A 21088-nucleotide genomic window follows, 5' to 3' on the forward strand; every position below is an offset into this window, starting at 1 on the left:
AGCAGCATTACCATGCCTAACGCATTTTGGGCGCTTCTTCTCTTAGTCATTAAAATAAGACATTAGCCTGCAGTCCATTAATAAAGAGTATTTGAAGCTAACGGTGGCGTGCCGACAGATCCAATCCGACCCTCATATACTGGTATAATTGTGGTGTTTAGAGACTTTGTGCTGGTATAAGGCCAGATTACTGCTCGTTTATGCAGATTTTTGTGACACCACGTTCTCCCTTTGGAGAGAAAAGTAGGTTAGGAAATGTTCATGGAACGGGGCGTAATTAAGCGCGTGTTTTTCCCAGCGCGATTTTGATGAATCAGCTTGTTCTACAGTTGTCGCAGCCAATATCTCCCTTGGTAAATAGTCATACACTGATAATGTCTCGTGTTTATTCCGCCGCCATAAATTCAGACTTAGAGGAGTTCGAGGGAAAGTTTGTATACAGAATGCAGCAGAAGTTGGAAGAGAGAGAAGGGAAACATCAGTAGATTCACTCAGTCTGCCGGCTTGTTGTGTGACTTTACTGAGTCAGTCAGTGTCCTCCACAAAGTGCTCTGCCATCTATACAGAAACAAAGGCCTGAATTTGTTTGTATTTGAACTTAGCAACATAGTAACATAGTAAGTTAGGTTGAAAAAAGACACACGTCCATCAAGTTCAACCTTAAGTCTATACTGTATATAACCTGCCTAACTGCCAGTTGATCCAAATGAAGGTAAAAATCCTAGTTTGAAGCCTCTCCAATTTGCCTCAGAGGGGGAAAAATTCCTTCCTGACTCCAAAATGGCAATGGGACCAGTCCCTGGATCAACTTGTACTATGAGCTATCTCCCATATCCCTGTATTCCCTCACTTGCTAAACACCATCCAACCCCTTCTTATACCTATCTAATGTATCAGCCTGTACCACTGATTCAGGGAGACAATTCCACATCTTCACAGCTCTCACTGTAACAAACCCCTTCCCAATATTTAGGCGGAATCTCTTTTCTTCTAATTGGAATGGGTGACCTTGTGTCAACTGGAATGACCTACTGGTAAACTTGGGGGGGTCTTCATAGTCACCCCGAGCTTTACTAATCTCTCGTATTCATGAAAAAATAATGGCGACACAACTTGTACAACTTTTTTTCTCGAATGCTAACAGAAAAAAAGTTGCATGCACATTTTCCAGCGACTTCTATACAATCTCACAAGCTTTTACTTGTCAAATTTAATATTTAATACATTCAGACTATTCAAGGTTTTGGAAATTACTTGCACATTTTTTCCATGTCCACATTTTTTCTTGTTTTTTTATATAAAAAAACAAATTTTTTGATAAATCAGTCCCTCAATGTCTACGTAGGGTCAAATTATTGTCAGTTTTTGTGTTACAACTTGACAGTTTATTATTGTTTTTGCAAATGCCTGTTTTCAGTTTTTTGAATTCTGAATTTTTGAATATCGCTCTCGATTATTTTTAACCTGCTTTAAGGTGGCAAAAAATCAGTTACAACCTTTAAATAAAATAGTTTAATGTTGCTCATAAATTTTAAATATTGATTTGAAATATCTTGATAATTTCACACAGGAATAATAGTAAGTTGCATGAAATGTTTTCCCTCCCAGCAGGAACACAGGAAACATGTTAGAATTTCTTTTCAGTTATGAGTCCTTCTGTCACCAATATCTGGTTGGGTTATGGGCACACAGATCCTATCGTACGAATCGAGGATTCGTACGATTTTCAGATCGTGTGTGGAGAGTGCCGACAGCTTTCGTCCATAGGAGATCGGTCGTTTGGTCGATCGGTCAGGTTTGATTTAGACCCGACCGATTCCGCCAGAGCCCATTGCACATCGTAATCTGATCGTTCCGATTACCCCGATATAGTCATGCTCGTTAATGGCATATCGGGGAAAGATCCGCTCGTTTGGCGGTTTGCATCTATGGCCACCTTAAGGGTCATTTCTTAATTTGGATCTCCATATTTTAAGCTTACTAAGTAAATTTAAAATTAACCCAATAGGCTGGTTTTGCTTCCAATAAGGATTAATTAGTTGGGATCAAGTACAAACTACTGTTTTATTATTACAGAGAAAAAGGAAATCATTTTTAAAAAAAATTAATTATTGGATTAAAATGGAGTCTATGAGAGACTGGCTTTCTGGATAACAGGTTTCCTGATAATGTATCCTCAATGCATCATTACAGCTATAGGAACTAAGTGCAAAGTGCATTAATAGATGAAATGTTCAACCCTTCTCCCCTCCTGATGGAAGATCTGACTGATATTTTATATGATTTTATCAGCCATCTTTAGGAACCACAACTGCCCTTGATGCATCAACTCCTGGTGTGTCTGGCCAACAATGTGTCTGGCTCCTGCCACTGAAATCATCATAATGAAGAGGACTCAATGCTCACAAGTTCTCGGAAATGATAAGCCTGGCCAATTAGACCTCCCCCTTTTCTTAATTCTGCACAGAATCCCACAGAGGCCCCGTTTGTATGTTTTTGCGAGGCTCTGCGGGGATACTGTAAACCTTCCTGCTGGAATTTGATGGTGTTGAAATGATAATTAATCTAATTTATCTGTGCAGTGATTTATGAGCACAGACAGCGGGAAAAAAACAGACTAATGTTATACGTCCCATCTGGTTTATTCTTTGAGATCAAATATTTTTACAGAGAAAAAAAGTGGGGGGTTAATTGATTTTCTAATCTTTACTTTTTGATGTGTCCAGAGCCATAAAATTGACAGCTAGTAAAACTGTGCAGTGGAATATTTATTTTATGCTGTTTCGTATTTTCGCAGATTTCCATAAAAACACAAGCGATGGTACACAGAATTGTAATAAAAGTTTGTAACGGGTCTAGTAACCCATAGCAACCAATCAGCAGACAGTTTTTACTGGTCATTGTTTATGGGTTGCTAGACCTGGTACAAGGTGTCCAACAAAAAAAAGTTTCCCCGTGCCTTTATAATTATAAATGAATGCTCCCTATATATTTTGAATTTATTTTTTAAAATTTATCTTTAATATGTATTTTTTCCCAACAAAATCAGCTGCAGTTTCCTTTGTTTCACCATGAGTAACATCTAATTTCTAGAGGGTAAATCACACCAACAATGACATTATTCATTATTCGTTCAAGCCCAAGTGGCGTCTAGCAGCAAAGGACTCTTGGAGAGGCTCTTCCTGGCTCCGACTCTGGACTTGGCTGGAGCTTCATCTCTTTTCCTGGTCCTGCGTGAAAATGTGAATTGCCAAGCTCAGGCAAAGGCACAGTAATAAAACCATTGGCCAGGCACGCTTTGAAGAGAAAAATATAAATCTGTGGTGTTCATTTTCTTTCAGCTAAGATGAGGGTCAAGGGTTTGTTCCATATCCAACACCTGAAGGAGCCGCACGCGCTGCATCGCCATCTTGTTCTTGGCCTAAGCAGTCGTTGGATGAACAGATGAATATTCCACCCTCCCCAGAGATCGCCAGCCCGCAGTTAGTTAGAGAGAAAAACACATTCAGTGTGAGGCCAGAGTGCCGTGTGGAACATTTTGTACCAATGATTTGCATGCTTGTGTCTGTTTTTCTCTTTGGAAACAAAGGAAGCTTTCGAGCAGAATAAAGGAATTACAATTCATGCCCAAGTACCGGCCACGGCATCTTTATTAACTCCCAGATTTAGCACCAAATCAGATTCTACGAGCAGAAATATTAACAACAGGATCATTTATAGACCGTAGGGAAAAAAAATGCAAAATAAAAAGTAAATCCAAATCTTAACGTCTGAGATGGACTGGAAATAACAGAGAGAAAGGCAAATGGCATGACTTGTGTCCTAAGCCTCTTGTTTGATGTACTTGGCTACACGAATCGCAGATGGAGCACAGTCAGGGGATCTACTCATCGGAATCACAAGATGTGCTATTTATTTCAATAAAGAAAAAGGGTGTGACTGTGTGCCAGACATGTGCCTGTTACTGCTCTGGTTCTGTACCCATGGGGAGAAGTCAAAAACTAATGGAGGGCACCACACTGGTAAACACTTAATTACGTTACCCTCAATCTTAACTGTAAGCTGGAGCCAATCTACTAGTAGGGCTACTCCAGTCTCAGCTTGATATTTGGACTTTTGAAGACCCATTTGGCTCCCAGCAAGGTTACAGAAATACAGCGCAACTGCAAGTCTCTTTTTCATTTTGGGTAGAACATGGGTTACATTCTTGGCTCCTTTTTGATCAAGCTGAGGAAGAGCTGGGTGTATTATGCCTTGCAGGCTCTTCCACGTAAGCCTCTGTGATTTTAAGCATTGTGATTACAGATAGCTAACAGAAAAGGGAAAATTCAAGTGCCAAACTATCTTCACATACACAGTGATACAGCAAATCTGAGTTACACCAATGTCTAATACTAACACCTCGGTTTTAACCACAGCTCCATCAGGGCCCTCCAGATGTGGCCTACCAAGCTGCTATACTCCTTTCTATGTAAACACCTCTGTAAGGCCCTCCCCACAGGTACTAACCCCACAACTGCTTAATCTCTTTACCATTTTGGAGTTCAATTAGTGAGCTCATTCATTCTGTGAAAAACAGGTGTCAATTCCAGCCCTTATTTAAGGAAGGAAGGAGTAAATGTTGTGCTGCTGGTTATAGTGTATTTCTCTTTTAAAATCTGAGTAAAATGACTCATTCCAGACATTGTTCAGAAGAACAGCGGACTTTCATTAAAAAGTTGATTGGAGAGGGGAAACATATAAAGAAGTGCAGAAAATGAGAGGCTGCTCAGCTAAAATGTTTTCAAATGGCACCAAAACCTGAAAGACGTGGAAGAAAACTGAAAACGACCATTGGAGAAGAATATCCAAAATGGCAAAGACTCAGCCAATGATCAGCTCCAGGAAGATGAAAGAAGGAGTAAAGTTACCTGTGATACTGTTACAATTAGAAGACGACTATATGAAGCCAAATGAAGCCAAACTAAGTCCCATTGTTGAAAAAAAAAGATGTGCTGAAGAGCTTACAATTTGCCAAAGAACACATTGACTGATCTAAAGATAAATGGCGCAACATTTTGTGGACTGATGAAAACAAGATTGTTCTTTTTAGGTCTAGGGGCCTCAGACAGTTTGTCAGACGAGCCCCAAACACTGAATTCAAGTCACAGTACAGAGTGAAGCCGGGGGCACAAGCATCATGATATGGGGATGTTTCTTATACTGTGGTGTTGGGACTATTTATCACATACCAGGGATCATGGATCAGTTTCAATACATCAAAATACTTGAAGAGGTCATGTTGCCTTATGCTGAAGAGGAAATGTCCTTGAAATGGGGGTTTCAACAAGACAACGACCCCAAACACACCAGTAACTGAGCAACATCTTGGAAGATTGATGTTATGGAGTGGCCCAATCCCTGTACCTTAATACAATAGAAAACTTGTGGGGTGACATCAAAAATGGTGTTTGTGAGACAAAAGCAAGAAATGTAGAAGAAATGTGGAAATGTAACAGGTTGTTGGAAGTTGGTGGACTCCATGGAAGACAGATGTGCGCGCTGACGCATAGTTTCGCGCATGCCAGTAGTTTCGCGCTGGGGCGTACTTTCACGCATGTGCGATTGAGCACACACTAAGCCAGCGACGTGGCCGGCCAGGTTGCCTAGGGCGCCTGGCTGGGTTGGCCCGGCTCTGAATGTCTGAGTATGTAAAGAAGAATACAGACACTGCTATATATTTGAAAAACGGCCTAATATTCCCTTTTCTTCATTTTCTGTAAAGGAATAACACAAATTTGATCAATCTTTCTTCATGTTTTGACGTGGAATAGAATGTGCAGCGTTCCCAATGCATTTGCCTGTATGGAAATAAAAGCTATTATAAGGATTTTGCACTTTATTCACTTTTTTAAACCCACTGCTATTATTCTGAACACGACTGTGTATATACTGTATGTATATATATATATATACAGTATCATGATAGAACCTTCCTTTTGCATGTCTTCGGGTTCAGTCAGTGGTTACGATCAGGTTGTTAATATATTGTGCAGTAACCAAGAAGAATCAGATGGCACACACATAGCAAAATGTGCTTAAACTTTGTGATTTATTCGGATCTCTGTAGATCCGTGTGCAGAGATCCGAATAAATCACAAAGATTAAGCACATTTTGCTATGTGTGTGCCATCTGATTCTTCTTGGTTACTGCTGTATACATGGAACTGTTGAGCAGCAAAGTTGAGCACCACTGAAACGTGACCCACGGAGTTTGGATTTTATTAAAGTACTGTTAATATATTCTGTCACAGGAGCAGTTTATGCATGTTATCATGGGTAATTATGTTCAGACAGGGACCAGACCTGAACATAGGAGAATACGATCCCAAACATGCTGTCGCTCCCATTTTGTCTCTTTCTGCTTTGTGCGTTTTCAATTTAAGAGAAAACAATCAAGGCTTAATTCCAAGAACAAGTCGCTAATGTTACTGTAGCAAAGTCATTAGTAAGCAATAAACTGCGGGAGAGGGTGACTGAATTGGGACCCGGGCGCTCGCAAGAAACTGGAATTTGTTTTAACAGAAATTGAACTTTTTCCCTCGGCTAATTGTCTTCTCACTCTGCAGATCTCATGGCTCCAGCTATGGGGAATACAATCGGCGGAGCACTGGTTGTGAACAAGGACATAAATTAACCTGCTCAAACCAAGCTCAGACATTTCTTTTTATGCGGTTCAGTCCATTTTGTACCGAATTGTGTGATTTCCTCTGTGTGTGGTCCCCAGAGGTCATTTTTTGTGCTCTAACATTTAGCACATAACAAAGCAACTAAATGAAATCCATTATCCACAAACCTCCGAATTATGGGAAAGCCATCTCCCATAGGGGTAGATTTAATAAAAGGCGAAGTGGTCGTCGTTAGCGAAAATTCAGCAGAAATCCTATCCGCAGGGACATTGGTAGAGGACAATTCGCTAGAGAAATAAACAGTTGCCAGGGGCGTAACTACAGAGGAAGCAGACCCTGCGGCTGCAGGGGGGCCCAGGAGGTACAGGGGGCCCCATGAGGCTCTTATTGATGAGCAATTTCAACATATATTGGTAAAACAGGACAAACACTGGATATGTTGGGGGCCCTAAAATTTATTTGCTGTAAGGCCCAGTAACATCTAGTTACGCCACTGACGGTTGCTAGAGTAGTTTCACGCCCTATCGCCAGGAAAATATTCACATTTTTGTGAATTAGCTTGTGGTAGCGAAGTGGTAGCGAAGCCTTCGCAGACAAAAATTCACTCTTTAGTAAATTTGTCCCATAGACTCTAGACTTTTTAAAAATGATTTAATTTTTTCTGTAATAATAATTATGTTTTAATCATAACTAAGATATCGTTTATCTTTATTGGAAGCAAAACAAACCTGCTGGGTTTGATAAATGTTTGAATTATTTATTTAGTAGCTTTATAGTATAGAGATCCAAATTACGGAAAGATCCCTTATGCGGAAACGCCCATGTATGGAGCATTCTGGATAACAGGTCCATTACCTACACATGTATATTTTAAAAATATGTTTACAGTCACTATGCTAGTTCCAGGGGTTTCCTAGAAAATGTGCATTTATCCCAAAATTTCCTTCAGCTGGGCTTCCATTCTATCAACCACTTTCTTAGGGGGAGACACCTTTTAATACTGTATATTATAGAATGAGATATTCTTAGCAATTTTTCAGCAGGACTTTATTTTATATAATTTCTGCCTTCCTTTCTGGCCCTGCCATTTAAAATGCTATCTTGTTGCTAGGGGTCACTTGTTATGGGGTCAGTGACCCCAACAACCAAGCATATTGTTGCTCTCTGAGGTTTTATGTTATTGTTACTTATTATTACCTGTCTTTCTATTTTGGGTTCTATTTCCTCTTTCAGTCTGCCATTAATAATACTGCTTCGTTACTAGGGTAAAATAGACCTAAAATGGAAACTACCCCTTTAAGTTTCGTAAAGCCAATTTGGGGTGTCCTTACTCCCTGCCACCCTCTTTCTGCCCTGCTTTTCACCGCCTCTCCAGGGCCACTCATTTCTTTACTTTGCCTGAACAAAATAGAGTCTGAACAGATGCAGACAGATAAGAGAGGGAAGAAGAGCAGGAGAGTTGTATTATTCTAATGGCCCGTGTGCAGAGAACAAGTCATTAAGTGCCTGTATCTGACAGTCAGAAGCAGAGCCATTCTCATTGTTTGGATCAGTGCCACTCCAGTCTGGAACAAAAGCGCCGCTGCTGAACTTATGACATTGTCTCCACATCAATCTTCATCTCTGCTTTATTAACTCTACTTCTTTATGGTCAGCGGCCTAATCAAATCAGATAACGATGACCACAGAACTAATTTAGCGCTCTGATGGCGTGTTCTGATCCGGTGTCCTGCCTCAGAAGTAGTGCCGGGTTACAGTCACTCGTCTGCCGAAGGCTCGTTCCCAGTACACCAGCAGTCTGTCATATGGTCCCATTGCTCGGTGCAAATAACGGGCATTAATATTTCCAAAGCAACAAGCTGTTCTTCTATGGCTTTATATAAAATTATTCAATAGGGTGTATTCCTCTCTGAATGAATATTATGGAAATAAACATGTCTCCACATGCCAGATGAACTTTATTTCCATTATACAATGACATACTAAAAATACTAAATAAAATTGTAGTGGCCCTTTCACTGCCCCAAAATGGCAGCTGCTATTGTACCCCAGTCGTTTTCTTTTTTTTTTTAGAGAGAGGAGCACCAACTAGGGTTTCCACCTGTACGGATTTGAACTCCGATTTTTACACTTCCCCCTTCTCGTTACTGACCCGCCCCTTCGTGTCACTGGCCTGCTCCTTCACATCATCAGCCCCGCCTCTGAAGTCACTGGTACCGCCCCATGCTCGGATTCCAAAGGAAGAAAATGTGGTAGCACTAGGGCCAACTCTGGACAGTGTCAGACTGGCCCAGGGCCCAGGTGTCAGTGGTCCCTCATACTGTTAAACATTTGGCTAATTCCCTATTTGTATGAGAACAAAGAGGCTAAATAGATGGAATATTAAATTATAGTATGTAAAGAAAAGATACTAGAAGAATAGAGGTTGAGTGAGGAGAGGAAGAAAATAGTACTAGAGTGGGCCCCTGATCTAAGGTTTTTGGGTGAACCCCTGGGGTGCCAGTCCGACACTGACTCAGGATCCCAGTTAACTAGCACCCACCCCCCAATGTACAACCCAGTTCACCTATGAGATAACCAGGTATACCTAGCCACACCCCTTATCTAGTGCAAGCCCCACCCACTTACTAGTAAGCCCTGCCCTTGTCCAGCCCAATTGATCAACTGACAACTTCCTCCCAAAATAGAGAAATACTGCTCCCATATACTCTCCCTGCTCAGCATCACCCAAGCCTCAATTACCTCCAATATTACCACCATGAATGAGGATGCCCAACACAATTTGGCCCCAGTCCTAAGGCCCAGCCTCCGTCTACCTGTAGTTTGGCCACAATTCATCTGGCATTCAATGTTGAAGTCCCTATGGGATCTCACAAATTTGCTTTCGGGGGAGGCACTTGGAGGGGAGTGATTTGGGACACAGCCAGTGGCATAGAGTGTGTTTACAGGTGTATACCTGAGGCCACTTGATGCTAGTAACCCCAGATATTTGCTTTCATAATTCTAACTGCGCTGATAATTGGTTGCTATGGGTTACAAGATCCAGTTAAAAGATAAGTAAACCTTTAAAAAAAGTGAATGTAAAATTGATGAGAGTGCTATTCTACATTCATTCATTACTTTGTTTTTATTCCAAGATATTAAGGGATACATTTACTGTTAATATGAATGAATTTAGTTACAACAGCGCCACCTGCTGGTCATTTTTCCACCAGTCTGACCACCAAGTAGTCAAGAAAGTTGTCAGGAGAAAGAAAGAGGCTGCTCTGATGTTCTTCTGCTTAGGTAAGATGTGAGAAAGGTTTCTAGTTTTTTCCTAAGCAGAAGAACAGCAGAGCAGCCTCTTTCTTTCTCCTGACAACTTCCTTGACTACTTGGTGGTCAGACTGGTCGGAAACTGACCAGCAGGTGGCGCTGTTGTAACAAAATTCATTCATATTAACAGTACATATATTCTTTTATATCTTGGAATTTAAAAAATAAATAATGAATGTACAGTGCAAAAATGCTTAGCATAGCACTCTCATCAACTTTACAATTACATTTGTTAAAAGTTTACTTATCCTTTAAATGTTGCCTGTGTTTATGTATAGCCTGCAAAATGCTCAAATTGTCCTTTTGTCATTAAAAACAATCCCTGAACGTGCTCTGCTTCTTGTTTTAAAACCAGCGAACGTATAGAATTCATGTATGTAGGAATGTTCCATAGGATTTCTTACCGTTTAAGTCAGATTGTTAATGGTACCACCAATGTCCATTTTAATAAAGAATGACAAACTAAATTGTAAACGTTGTGCTCTTTCTTCCTTAGGTATGATACCATCATTAACCAATGGGAAACAGTGGCTGCCCTCCCCAAACCTGTACATTCGGCTGCTGCCACGGTGTGTGGGGGTAAGATCTACGTGTTTGGTGGGGTGAACGAGGCCGGCAGAGCGGCGGGGGTGCTGCAGTCCTATATACCACAAACAAATACCTGGAGCTTCATAGAATCCCCTATGATAGGTAAGAAGAACCTCTGCTCATTCTTCATTTTAAGAAACTACATTATAATGTATAAATATCAGGGGGACCCTTCCTTCCATAGGACATAAGGTCGTCCCTTAAATGTCAGTAGAAAGAAGGAGACATCTTCTTGTCTGAAAAGGTGTCGTTTATAGTGAGAGCTGTGAAGTAATGGAATTCTCTCCCCAAAGTGGTTGGTACTGGAAGATACTGTTGATAGTCTGGTTGGAGTGTGGTCTGGGTGGAATAGGGTGTGGTTTTGGTGGAACAGGGGCATGTCTCTAGGTGAAATGGACGTGGCTTGGGTAGAATAAGGGAGCAGCTAATAGCTTTAGATTTTATTTACTCTATGTATAGATTTGTGGCTTCTTCTTGATCAAATAGAACCAAGGTGCCCAAAAGGTAGATCGGGATCTACCAGTAAACCTTTTGCTGGTGATCAGTAAAGATTAAAACACTCAAACTTGTCTTTAGGCCCCCATACACGGGCCAATAAAAGCTGCCGACAGACTAAGTTGGCAGCTGATCTACACGTGTGAAGAGCCCTCCAACGGGCTTTCCCGAACGATATCTGGCCGAAAGTCGCCAGATATCGATCGGGCAGGGTAAAAAATCCCGTCCTGCAATCCGACCGCTCGTTTGGACTCCATTCTGATCCGATCATTGGGCTCTAGGGCCCAAGATTGGATGAGCCCGATATCGACCACTTTAATGTGGGGGGGAGAGATCCGCTCGTTTGGCGACATTGCCAAACGAGTGGATCTCCCTGTGTAAGGCCACCTTAAATCACCCTCCTGTTTCATGCTTTTTATTTAGATTAAATGATTAATTACGTTAAGGTTACATAAGAAATAGTTGTTGGTTAGCAATATACATTTTTAGGCATTTTCTCATAAATCAATATTTAAGTAATATTTTCCATGAATGCTTTCATGGATGTAGATCATAATAGGACATCATCATTAAAAGTAGACCCCCCATGAGTAAAGTATGGGCACTCCTGAAATAGAAGGTTGGTAGAAGGTAGAAATACTGGACAGAAGTTTGAGTAAACTAGTGATGTGCAGGTTGAGCCAATAAACGTGGGACCCGTGGGTCAAGCGGGTTCAGGCCAATTTCCACACACATTTTGTGGGTCATTGACGGGTTCAGGTTGAGCTCTTCTTCCACTCTCCCCGCCTGTGACCTTACTCTGTTGGATTTCGGCTCCGGCAGCCTCCATTTATCAGCGCACACCTGCCCTGCCCCCTTTTGTGACATCAGAGATGGGCAGGTCGGGCCTATAAATGCCTGTAGAGGTCTATAGGTTCGGTGCGGGTCAAAGTTTTGTCGACTCCCACATTACTAGCATAAACACTTACAAAAATCCCCTTTCCTCTATTCTCAGTATATTCTTATCTCCCGCTGTCCAATAAATGAACAGCGCATCAGACAAAACTGTCAATGCAATTTGCATATTTCTTATGATTCACATATAATTATTTTGTAACCAAAAAGAACAGAGTCATCAGCTTCCAGGTACCAAGGGGTGGATGGGCAGTAATAATTCTGCAGCGTTGCTCCATTGTCAGGATTGCTGGTTAGTTGTGCATTCATTAATGCCACGTGAAATGCAGCAGGCAGTGCGGCCGGCATGTGACCTCAGCTGGATGGCAATAAAGGCATTTGGCACAGTTGGCTTTGTTAAAGGTCATTATCTGTAGTGAGAAAATGCGCAAGTCAGGGAAATGTGCCGCTACACAGTTGTAGGACAAATTTTTAATCCTTCGGAATATTTTTATTTAGTAAATTCAGGCATGGGTTGCAAAGATGCTTGTCCTTTAGAATGTCTCTTGTGTAGGACTATGGCTCCTCCTATAGGTAACTCTGTGCTCACTCCGTGGCCCTTGCTCCAGAGCAAGCACCAATAGCAGGCTTTGTTTTAAGATCATGGTTTTGATCTGACTTTTGCAGTCAAACCAAGTCTGTGATTGGTTGCCACTAGAGCTGCACCACACCCTGCTAATCCGGCCAAATCCTCAAGTCCGGATTTGTGGAAAGGCCACCAAACCCCGTGGCTAGGATGGCTGGATTTTAGGGGACGGCATGCTGCCCAACCACACCCACATTGGTTCTAAAACACTGGGGATTCGCAGGAGATAGAATCGTTTTTTAAATTTCTCATGCACCAAACTCCATTGCTCCGGTCCCGATGAAAATTTGTGTGAATAAAAGGAAGGGGGAGGGGAAGATGAATGTTAGCAGGCCTAGGGATGCCTGATATGTAAATCCAGCCCTGCAAATCCTGAATTCTCTTCTCCGGATTTGGACGCATATCCTCCTCATGCCCAGAATTCAGCAGAATCTGAACAAACCTGAAACAAATGGTATGCTGTTTTCTAACAAAAATCATGGCATTTTAGGTAACACCTTTATCATGTGGCTTTTGTAGGACATAGAGTACCGCTTAGTAGGTAAGGTAGCCATCATTAGCGCATTATTAGGGTCAGATTTATTAACGGTCGAAAAGTAAATTCAAATTTTTTGGTGTCAAAATTCTCACATTCGAATTTTAATCCCCCTTTTTGAATGTAAATTTGGATGTGAGATTTATCACATCTCGATCATGGAAACAGTCCTAATATGAATATGCGCCGCCTAAAACCTGCCCAGTTTATTTACAAGTCAATGGCAGAGGTCCGTTGAGCATTTGGAGAAGTTAATTGCCTACCTGACATTCAAGGTTTTTTTTCTGAGAAAATCTCGATTTATACGAATCAAATGCGATTCAAATTTTCGGGACAGAACTATTCGATCGAATATTAGACAATCCAACTTTTCTTTAAATAACCTCCCTGTTGAATTGTGAGTACATTCGAATTTATTAGAGGAAAAAGAATTCACATGAATTCAAATTTAAATTTTGATAAACAGACCTCTCCGTGTCAGACAACCATGACACGGTGCAAGGTCACATGGTCCATCTTTTTGATGCATAGGGAGTGCTCTTATGTGAATTTGTGGGGTGCGATCTGTGTGCATGAGGGGTTTGGTCTAAAGTTACCCTCTATTTAATTAGGGATGTTCCAAACAAGTCTCCATCAGAAAACATGGGGCTCCATATTTGTTATAGTTATTAGCCCATTACCTGCTAAGTAGAATGGATCCGCATTTAAATAAAATCCAGATAGAACATCCTGATATACAGGCATAATCGTCATGGCCCTGACTAGTTATACTCAAACATGTCCCCCAATGTACTCCCAAATGGTTGCCTTAATTTCAAGTTATGATTTAACCTCCAGAGACAATTGTAATGTTTGAGAGGCAACACATCTCTAAATCTTTGAACATTATGAGCTGGTGAGGACTCCTAGATATTAAAGGAGAACTAAAGCTTAACTAAAGAAGTAGCTAGAAATGTTGTACAGTATGTTTTGGGCTTCTGTACCAGCCCAAGGCAACCACAGCCCTTTAGCAGTAAAGATCTGTGTCTCCAAAGATGCCCCAGTAGCTCCCCATCTTCTTTTCTGCTGATTCACTGCACATGCTCTGTGCTGCTGTCACTTACTGAGCTTAGGGACCCACTCACAATATACAGTACACATAGAATAGAAATGTCACAATATAAGGCTGATTAGTAATTAATACACATAATTACTACATGGCAGCACAGAAACCAGTGCAATTAGCATCAGAATTTAATAATCAGCAAACCTGTAGCATCAGCTTATATTACAGCCAGGGAATCTCATTTTCTGCTGGATAATTAGTGACGAGCCCTAAGCTTAGCTTCTCAACAGCCAATCAGAGCCCACTGAGCATGTGAGTGTCACAGACACTTTCCAAGATGGTGACCCCCTGTGACAAGTTTGAAGTCCTGGATCATTGCTGCTATTGACAAGCTGAAACTTTAGCCTCCTGCAATAAGTTCACTATATACAATATGGCATTTTTAGCCACATTCATTTTTAGGGTTTAGTTCTCCTTTAAGAGATGATCAGTATTGCATGCATACAGTATATTGAAACTGCACTAGAGTCAGGCCCCTGCTTAATCTGTTATAACCCTGGGCCCTATTGTTACTCTGCTGCTTTGTTTAGGGATTTCCAGTCAATCAAATAACAACACCTGTTTTTGAATGTGTTTCCTTAATATATAATTCACAGGGAAACTGATTGACTTTCATTAGAGAACATTTTAATATTCAGCCGTAAATACTTTGTTCTTAAACCATGTCAGCAGTGGAGATGTTCAGGCTGAACTCCTGTGTCCTTCCAGCTGCAGAGAAATGGAATTTAAATGTGTCCTTTCTAAAACTGTCCATTTTCCCCCGGCTGCGTTCATTTCATGTAATATTAGGAAAGATCAGGGCTGCGGATTAATGTTGTTAGCGAGTCCCAGGTGGCATTTAGACCAGAGAGAGCCCTGTCTTTGCAAGGTTGTGTGTGTCACCGAGAGTCTCTAATAAGGGCAGGCAGTCTAATGGCTAAAGTGACTTTTGTCAGAGGATGTGCTCAGTATCTTGTGTTCCCAGGGTAGGTATCAGAGTGCTCTTCCAAACAGCCGTTTTGTGTGGCTTCTAAGGCTAAGCCTCCAAGGCTTCTATTTCAAGCTTTAGAAGAACGCGGATGAGTATTAGCTGGCTAATTATATGTCAGGGCTGCATGTCCAATCAGGGATACTGTCATGGGAAAACACATTTCTTTCAAAACGAATCAGTTAATAGTGCTGCTCCAGCAGACTTCTGCACTGAAATCCATTTTTCAAAAGAACAAACAGATTTTTTTTTATATTTCATTGAAATCTGACATGGGGCTAGACATATTGTCTGTTTCCCAGGGTCCCCAGTCATGTGACTTGTGCTCTGATAAACTTCAGTCACTCTTTACTGCTGTACTGCAAGTTGGAGTGATATCACCCCCCCTCCCTTCCCCCCAGCAGCCTAACAACAGAACAATGGGAAGGTAACCAGATAGCAGCTCCCTAACACAAGATAACAGCTGCCTGGTAGATCTAAGAACAGCACTCAATAGTAAAATCCAGGTCCCACTGATACACATTCAGTCACATTGAGTAGGAGAAACAACAGCCTGCCAGAAAGCAGTTCCATCCTAAAGTGCTGGCTCTTTCTGAAAGCACATGACCAGGCAAAATGACGTGAGATGAACCTACACACCAATATTACAACTAAATACACTTGCTGGTTCAGGAATGACATTTTATATTGTAGAGTGAATTATTTGCAGTGTAAACTGTGTCATTTAGAAATAAAAACCACGCCATAATAATCATGACAGAATCCCTTTAAGGTATTAGATGTAGGATTGCCACCTCACCCCTTTAAAATCGAACACATAAGAAATCCACAGATGCATGCTGCAGACTGAACTGATTTATGTGGAGCCATGCATCATGCATCTAAATAAGTCGCTAATTAGCCATGCAGGCTGAGGATTCCATATGTGTTCCGTATTAAAGGGGTGAGGTGAGGTGGCAACCCTAATTAGATGCAGGGCAGCCATCAGGGGGGGACAGGGGGGAGAGTTGTAGGGGGCCCCGAGGGTAAGGGGGGCCCGGCCACGCCACACTTACTTGATTAGCCGTGCCCCCCATCTTTGTGAGAGCTGCTGACTTCGGGAAGGCATGGACATTTAAGGGGCCCTGGCCACCAATTTTTTTTCACATGTGGGGTCCTAGCCACCAATATTTTTTAATGGGGGGGCCCTGGCCACAAATGTTTTTTTGGGGGGGCCCTGACCACCAATATCTTTTTATTTTTTATTAACATGTGGGAACCCTAGCCACCAATATTTTTTTTTGTTTTTAAACTGTGTGGTGGGGGGGCGGAGCTGTGGGGTGGGGAGGGCGGACCTGTAGGTGGGGTTTGCGGTGGGCGCAGCCCAGGGGGCCCAGGAAATTTTGTCGTATGGGGCCCTGTGATTTCTGATGGTGGTCCTGATAAGATGTGTAACTTTTAAAGACAATAAAACTGTCTCTGCGTTGGCCTGTTTTATCCCTTTGCTTTTCCACTCTATGGGAAGATGTGCTTTGGTGGCTTAAACGAGTGTGCCGCATAACAAGGTTCCTCCATGTGACTGAGCAGACCTGGTTATATAATAACTGACTGTTCTGCACTTTGTCTGTGGGATGTGAGAGCAATTCTTTTGCAATGCTCTTGATTGATTCCGAAGAGGCTCCTGATTGCTCCATTGCAAACAGAGCAGCTTTATAGGGCACCAGCAGGATTGCGGCTTCTAAAGAGAGTCCTGCAGTTGGTCTTCCACGTGATTAGGAGTAATGATAATCTATAGCTCGTCTGTGAGTTCAGGCCGCATGCAGGAAGCAGGTGCGTTTAACATTTGTTCCCAGCCTGATTATTAATTGGAGGTTTCGGAGAGCAAAAGCAAGAAGAGACATCACCAGCCGTCTCATCAAATCAATGGGGCATGGCAGGGCACTTTATATACTTTATATCTTAGAAACAGATGGCCAACATATGGTATTGCCAGCGAATATCAACTTCCAACCTCTTCTGACACAAACGTTAGGAGTGTTGTTTAAATAACTTAGGGGACAATTACTGAGTAGTAATGGATTTTGTTATGGTCTAGTTTTTGTTTTCTGAGTAAAACACTCTCTTATCTGTGTTTAACACGGGTCATGTTGGAGTTAGAGCTTTTTAACAAGGATACAGTGTCTATGGCAGATTAGTCAGAGCAACCAACTTGACGGTACTCGTGCTTTTATAAATGTATCTGTGATTCAGTTCGTCTAACGGATTCACCCCTTCGGTCGTGTTACCCTCCACGTGTGTCTTTTGCCTGATGGCAGTTTAGTTTGCCCAAGAAAACTATATATTGTTTTTCTTTTTTCAGGACAACCTAAACTTTCAAAATATGCTAGAATTTAGGTGTAATTCCACTTTTGTAAAAAGATATAGGCTTCTAAGTGTCTAATAAAATGAAAAAAAATCACATATATCAGAAACATCATTTATTTTATGTATGAGAACACAGCAGATTTGGAAAGTTCTATGTCTCCTGAACGTGGCAATACCAAACAGTGGCGGAACTACCGGGGGAGCAGGGGGTGCAATTGGGCCAGGGCCCGCACCCCCTCAGGGCCCCCCGGCAGCTCGCGCACTGCCGATTTCCGGTAAAATAATCATGTACGGAGGGGGGCGGGGCCCAGAGGCACGTCCCGAACCAGGGGCCCGCCCCCCTCCAGTTACGTAACTGATACCAAATATATATATAGTTTTATGGAGATTTCTCACTTGTATAGATCAAAATCTACAAGCAGTACACTTCCAAATTTCCAAAGTACCGCTCCACAAAACGACATACTTCTGATATCAAGGCCAAATATTCCACTAACAGTAGGTTTACCCTAGAAAACTCCCCATTATCAGAAAGAACAGTTTCTGGCAAATCCAAAATGGGTAAATACAGTATATCTATGTACGCCAAACGACCAAGTTGCAATTCTTTCCTAACTTTATATTTTTTTATAGAAATTGCTGAATTTTTTGAAAAGCTTGAGCTTGATAAAGGGCTGGAATAGCCCGAAACGTCGCTTTGCTAATGGCATGAATAAATAATTGAATCACATATCGCAGTGCTGCTGGGTTTATTGCTTTATTGTGAATTGTTTGAAAAATTACCTCAAAGCTTCCAATCTACAGCATCATATCTTCTACAAATCATTAGGTACCAATGTAAATATGATTGTCAGTTTGATGCCAAATATGAATAGGTTTACCTAAGCATGTGGTATATAGGGGCCCCAAAATGTAGACACCCCATTTGAGCTATTAGTTCTATAATTTCAGGTACTGAAAAATCAACACATTTACATCGTTTTGGGGGGCAAAGGTAGAAAAAACTAAGTTCACGCCAGAAAACCATATATTTTCGGAAAGTACACATTCCCATGAATCTAAATTGGTTATGCATGTCTTTCTACTTTAAAGCACCAACCTGCAAACCTTTCCTAAATTCTGCCATTTTGGTGACATTTCCAAAAATCACCTGAAAACTTCCCTCCTGCAGCATTGTATTTCCCACATACTATTAGCTATCAATATAAATCACCCCAAATATGAAAGACTGGAATCTGCAAAACAGTTTGATGCCAAGTGTACATAGGTTTTTAAAAGTATATGGCAAGTAAAGAACCCAGAATCTACCTTGTGCATACTTATTTGATGGTTTACATTTACACGAATTAATAAACACTGTCAGTTTTATGTGGGATAAAAGGTACAAAAAAAATTATGGTGACCCCTGAAAACCATATATTTCTGGAAAGCACATATTCTGACTGATCAAACAAAGTAAAATGTATCTTTCTATACCAAAGCATCAAACAGCAAAACTATACTAAAGATACATAAGGGACAATAATGCAATAATGCAAAAATTGTGTAAATATATGAAATAACAAAATAAGCATAATTAGCATAATTAGTCACCAAAATACATTATCCAATAGTCACGCTGCCAAAGTAAACATTTTTTAGGGGTAAAAAAAAACAAAACGGTAAAATGAAAAAGTAAAAAAAAAAAAACCCTTTGCGAGTTTTTTGTGTATACTTCTAAAAGTTGTGTGACAGTGTGTATATAAGTGTATATTAGTGAGCAAAATAAAAAATGCAAAAGAAAAAAGATGCTTTTCTAAAAGAGTGTATAAATGTATGTAAGTGTGTATAAGTGTGTAAATAAAGGCCACTTACCATTCCTGGAGCAGGAGGGCCGATCCCATCGCTGGAGGGTTGCTGGTTACTGCAGAGTCCCAGTGCAGCAGGAAGTTGGTGGGCAGGGCCAGCAGCACGAGGAAGAAAGGCAGAGCAGCAGACGTGCGATCTGCTGCATCTTCTTATTTTAGGTCGGACCTGCAACAATCTTGTCGTAGGACCAGCATAACAGCCTCCCCTCCATGGTTGCCCAGGGGGCTGTCAATGCTGCTAAATTGCATTAAAGTAATGGATAGCTACTCGCACTTCAAGCAATACAAATCTGTAGACATCTTTGGCTCCTTTAGTACACTGTCCCTGTGCCAGCCTGATCGAAATGTTTGTTTTGGTGGAGCCTCTCAGCTCTCTGGGTCCACTGGCAGCTTTCTGGTCTCTCTCTCTTTCCAGGGCATGGCTTTCTCTGCCAGGCTTTTCTCTTCTGCCAGGATCTTGACTTCCTCTTCCTGCCAGCCACTCACTAGCTGCTGTGTCACTTCCTGCTGCACAAAGAACAGCTGGTTGCTAGGTAACCACTTACAGCACACAGACACAGGCTCTGTGCCTGATCTCTTACAGGGAAAAGTGCAAGGGTTTTGCAGTAATTCCCTACATTTCTATACTAATAATGGCATAAATACGCACTTTGCTTAGCCCAAGTCAACAACAGCTATTAATGAAACCCTGGAACTACTGCCACCCTCCCTAGCATCAAGTCAAGGTAGAGTCCTGCAGCGGGTCGGGTACCCTTGGGTTTCCTGCAAAAAAATCGGGAACCCTGCGGAATGAGGGTAGTTTTTTCAGGTATGGGTATAGGGGTCGCGGATAGGGTTGCCACCTGTCTGGTTTTAACCTGGACAGCCCAGTAATTTGAAGGGCTGCCCAGGTCAAAACTTCCTGCACGGTTTTCCACGGGATTCCCGTGATTGACACAGCGATTGCCCAATTGCCAAGTCATAGCCCCGCCCCCTGACATCACTGACATGCCCGCTTACATCACAGTCCCGCCCTCTGATGTCACGTCCCCGCCCCCTGCCCAGTCTCAGCCGCTTAAAAAGGTGGCTTTAGGCTTATAGCACACAAAGCAGGCCAACTTGAGTATCTCTGATTTTCTGCATCGCCCAAAGTCTCTTTTCCTAATTCATATCCTGACTGTAGTGTTTCAAATCCTTTAAATGTCCTTCCCTCATAATTGGCTTCAGATCATGGAAAAGGAAGACACAGTTTCGAGACTGACTCTCTTGAAATGAACACAACTGGGTTTTAATAATTTTGTGTTGTCAGGAGAGAAAGGCCGAACAGAGACCTTCTGTAGGGCCACACTCGCCAGCTTTTCATGGCAGTGAGTTATCTGCCGTCTCTCATCTTGTGGCAGCAGGGCCCATTGTCCTGGAAAACTCCCTCTAGCTTAAAAAAAATAATAAGAGCAATTTGATTGTGGGAACCAGCGGTACAATATCTAATAAGAAAATGAGAAAAATGAGAAGTGGAGGGTGAAGAATAAAAAAATTGAGTTAAGAGGTAAACATTTGGGACCTGAAGATGTTATTGTATCTAATAAAAAAAGCTTTTAGGCTGTTTTCTTTGTTGCCTTCCTCTAGGGCCTGTGTGTAGAGCTGGAGTCTCTGCTTATGAAAGTCCTCATCAGGGATTCACAGCCAACTGATAAGAGCACTTTTTAATCTCTTGCTTTAAAAAATAG

At 41.6% G+C, this 21088-nt stretch overlaps 1 protein-coding gene across 1 annotated transcript in view; it reads left to right on the plus strand.

The window, feature by feature from the left end:
• Window positions 1–21088, plus strand: part of LOC108718261 (kelch-like protein 29) — a 610001-nt gene that overhangs the window by 561222 nt on the left and 27691 nt on the right. The window contains exon 13 of the mRNA XM_041565068.1: window positions 10480–10673. Within this exon, the coding sequence (XP_041421002.1) occupies window positions 10480–10673 (194 nt within the window). The remainder of the gene's footprint in view (window positions 1–10479; window positions 10674–21088) is intronic.

This window comes from Xenopus laevis, chromosome 5S, assembly GCF_017654675.1.
Source record: "Xenopus laevis strain J_2021 chromosome 5S, Xenopus_laevis_v10.1, whole genome shotgun sequence".
NCBI classification, from domain to species: Eukaryota; Metazoa; Chordata; class Amphibia; order Anura; family Pipidae; genus Xenopus; species Xenopus laevis.